Here is a 2,477-nt window from a genome sequence, read left to right as displayed (position 1 = left end):
AACAAGCGAGTTCAATATTTTCTTTTTGAAGACAGGAAGCGAGTTATTAAATATCTCAATACAATCAGATTTATTTATTTATTTTTTGACGAACTATATGCCGAGGCTCCATTTAATAACACTAAGTAAGTGGCCATATGTATAGATTCCATCTAAAGTACGGGACTAAGCGAATGGTTCTATTGGCTGTTGAATGACATCTACAGATAAAACTTTTCTTTTATTGACGGAAGTAAAGGACGATGGCCATTCGGCATCGACAGGCGAACAAACACGTAAACATGTGAACACACTCTGATTTATTGTATGCGGAGATCCGTACACAATATGTTTGGAATGGCGCCAATTTCATGCGTTTCCTTACTTACTGTGCGCCAAAGTGGATCAGACGGAATAAAATCTGGTCTTAAAATATATTGGAAATTTATTATAGAATGTTTTTAGGTTATATTTTTTTTATATTCTATATATAAACATAGGTGTACTGATGCGTTACATACATTTTTTTTATGACGTTAAAATACTGTGATTTCACCCATGTAGCTGTACAACTTATGTAAATATCTGAACAAATACAAAATTTCACATAGAATATACACGGTAAGTTTAGTTGAACCTTTTTATCTTTGCGTTAAATCAATGCCTTTTATTTTATATTTGTAAAAAAAGTTGGCAGGCACACAAAAGTGTATAGGCGATATGATGTTTTTAATTTGTTCAGCTACCTTCGTGGATCCTTATTAAAGCTTATTGTCAAAAATCAAATGAAACATCAAATCCAATACCATTATGATAGCCATTGTCAAATGCTCGAATTAACGGTGAATCGTGGCTGCATCCTACGCTTTGTCTTAATTAGAGACAATCAATGGCATTAGACGATATTGCGGCCTTACACAATAACGTACTACGTAAAGTTTGTCAGTCAATCATAGGCTAGAACGATAGTCACGAACAAAACAATCAACACATCATTCTCATAAAATCAGTTATATATTTATTGGCCACAACATCTTGACAGATGATTATTGCAGTGATTGCGGATTGCCCACACGATTCACACGGAAAATAAATGGTAAATAACTCGCGAATCAAGACGTTTATAATCCAGTGTTGGCACATTTCTTCTTGTAGCTTAGTAGAGCAGTAAGACAGTGTATTATACTCGTGTTTTGTACTCTTAGATTAGCAATTATGAGAACACTTGTAGTACACACATCGGTGTCGCCATCTGCACTTACTTGAGGGAAACCTCTTTTTTTTTTTTTTTTTTTTTCTTTTGACATCTCCAACCGTCAGCTATCATTCACATTTCAGTGCTCCGCCAATTCGCACGTGTTTTTGTTCGTTTCTTGGCACGCAATAAACGTCCCCAAGTTAAGTGTACTTAAATTTAAAAAATGGGGAAACGCAACCATCCGAGTAGTAATAATATGGATGATTATTATGAGTGTATAGAAAAGAAAGTTAAGAAATTAAATGATATGCTTATGCGCGCTCGATATAAACGAACATTATCATTATCGTCGGATTCGTCATCATCGGACTCGGAGAGCGCCGGATCGTCGTCTCAACTGCGTTCACGCGCACACGAACTCTCATCGCCTGCGCCGTTATGTATTCAAGGTTAGAAAATTCTACCCACAAGTTTGTTTAAAATAATACTGCGGATATCCAACAAAGGGCTATCACTTTATTATTATACAAACAAATAACTATCGTATTTGTGTTGCGGGCAATTACTAGGATTGTCACTTCACACAATAAACTTTGCTATGAATTCATAGCAGTTTACGCACATAGTTTGGTGTTACGGGCAATCACTGGGATTGTCATTTCACACATTGCAATTTATCAAATTGTTTTGCAATGCGGATATCTTCAGGGGATATCACTTTGCATTACTATGATAATTAATGTTGGTTAGCATAACCAAACAACTATTAACTGCGTGACCGTACAAAGTTGCGTAGGTAAACGATGGAATTATACTATTCCAGACGTGCCAATTCAAGCAAGTGAGTCCGCTGTGCCCTACGCGGTCACCGAGCCCTTGCCGTCGACCAGTGCTACAGTTGAGCCCCACCCCTCCACGAGCTGCGTCGAAGACCCACAGCCGTCTACCAGTGCCACCGTCACATCGCCATTACATCACGCTTCAGCTGAATTGGTGACGAACTCCTAAAGATTCTAGGAGATGATCCGTCCGAAATAAAGCCTACGGCAAAGAAATTCAAGCAGACCTTGCCATTCGCATTCAACATTTGGCTACCTCCGGATTGACAAAGGAAATCCGTAAGGAGTTAATGGAAAAATACCTACCTCCATCTAATTGTCATCTAATTGATGCACCCACGCTTAACCCTGAGGTGAAAGCTGCTATTTCTGAGGGTACTTTTAAACGAGATAAGGCAATAGAACAAAAGCAAAAGCAGTTGTCTTCTGCTACATCGTGTATTGCGCAGGCCTTGACCTCC

The 2,477-nt window shown here is 38.2% G+C and overlaps 1 protein-coding gene across 1 annotated transcript; it reads left to right on the top strand.

Annotated features, from left to right (window-relative positions):
- Nucleotides 1-1,377: 1,377 nt before the first annotated feature.
- LOC119189210 lies at nt 1,378-2,185 on the top strand. Its single transcript, XM_037438261.1, has 2 exons — nt 1,378-1,626; nt 2,001-2,185. The coding sequence occupies exons 1-2, from the start codon at nt 1,401-1,403 to the stop codon at nt 2,183-2,185; spliced, it is 411 nt and encodes a 136-aa protein (XP_037294158.1). The 5' UTR covers nt 1,378-1,400.
- Nucleotides 2,186-2,477: the final 292 nt, after the last annotated feature.

This window comes from Manduca sexta, chromosome 13 (assembly GCF_014839805.1).
Source record: "Manduca sexta isolate Smith_Timp_Sample1 chromosome 13, JHU_Msex_v1.0, whole genome shotgun sequence".
In the NCBI taxonomy this organism is placed as follows: Eukaryota; Metazoa; Arthropoda; class Insecta; order Lepidoptera; family Sphingidae; genus Manduca; species Manduca sexta.
This window is presented reverse-complemented; position numbering and strand designations above follow the sequence as displayed.

Excerpts from the sequence above, each read along its gene's own strand:
- LOC119189210 (XM_037438261.1), top strand. The coding sequence starts at position 1,401 with ATGGGGAAACGCAACCATCCGAGTAGTAATAATATGGATGATTATTAT. Across the intron at positions 1,627-2,000 it reads TGCGCCGTTATGTATTCAAG|ACGTGCCAATTCAAGCAAGT; the intron begins GTTAGAAAATTC and ends ATACTATTCCAG.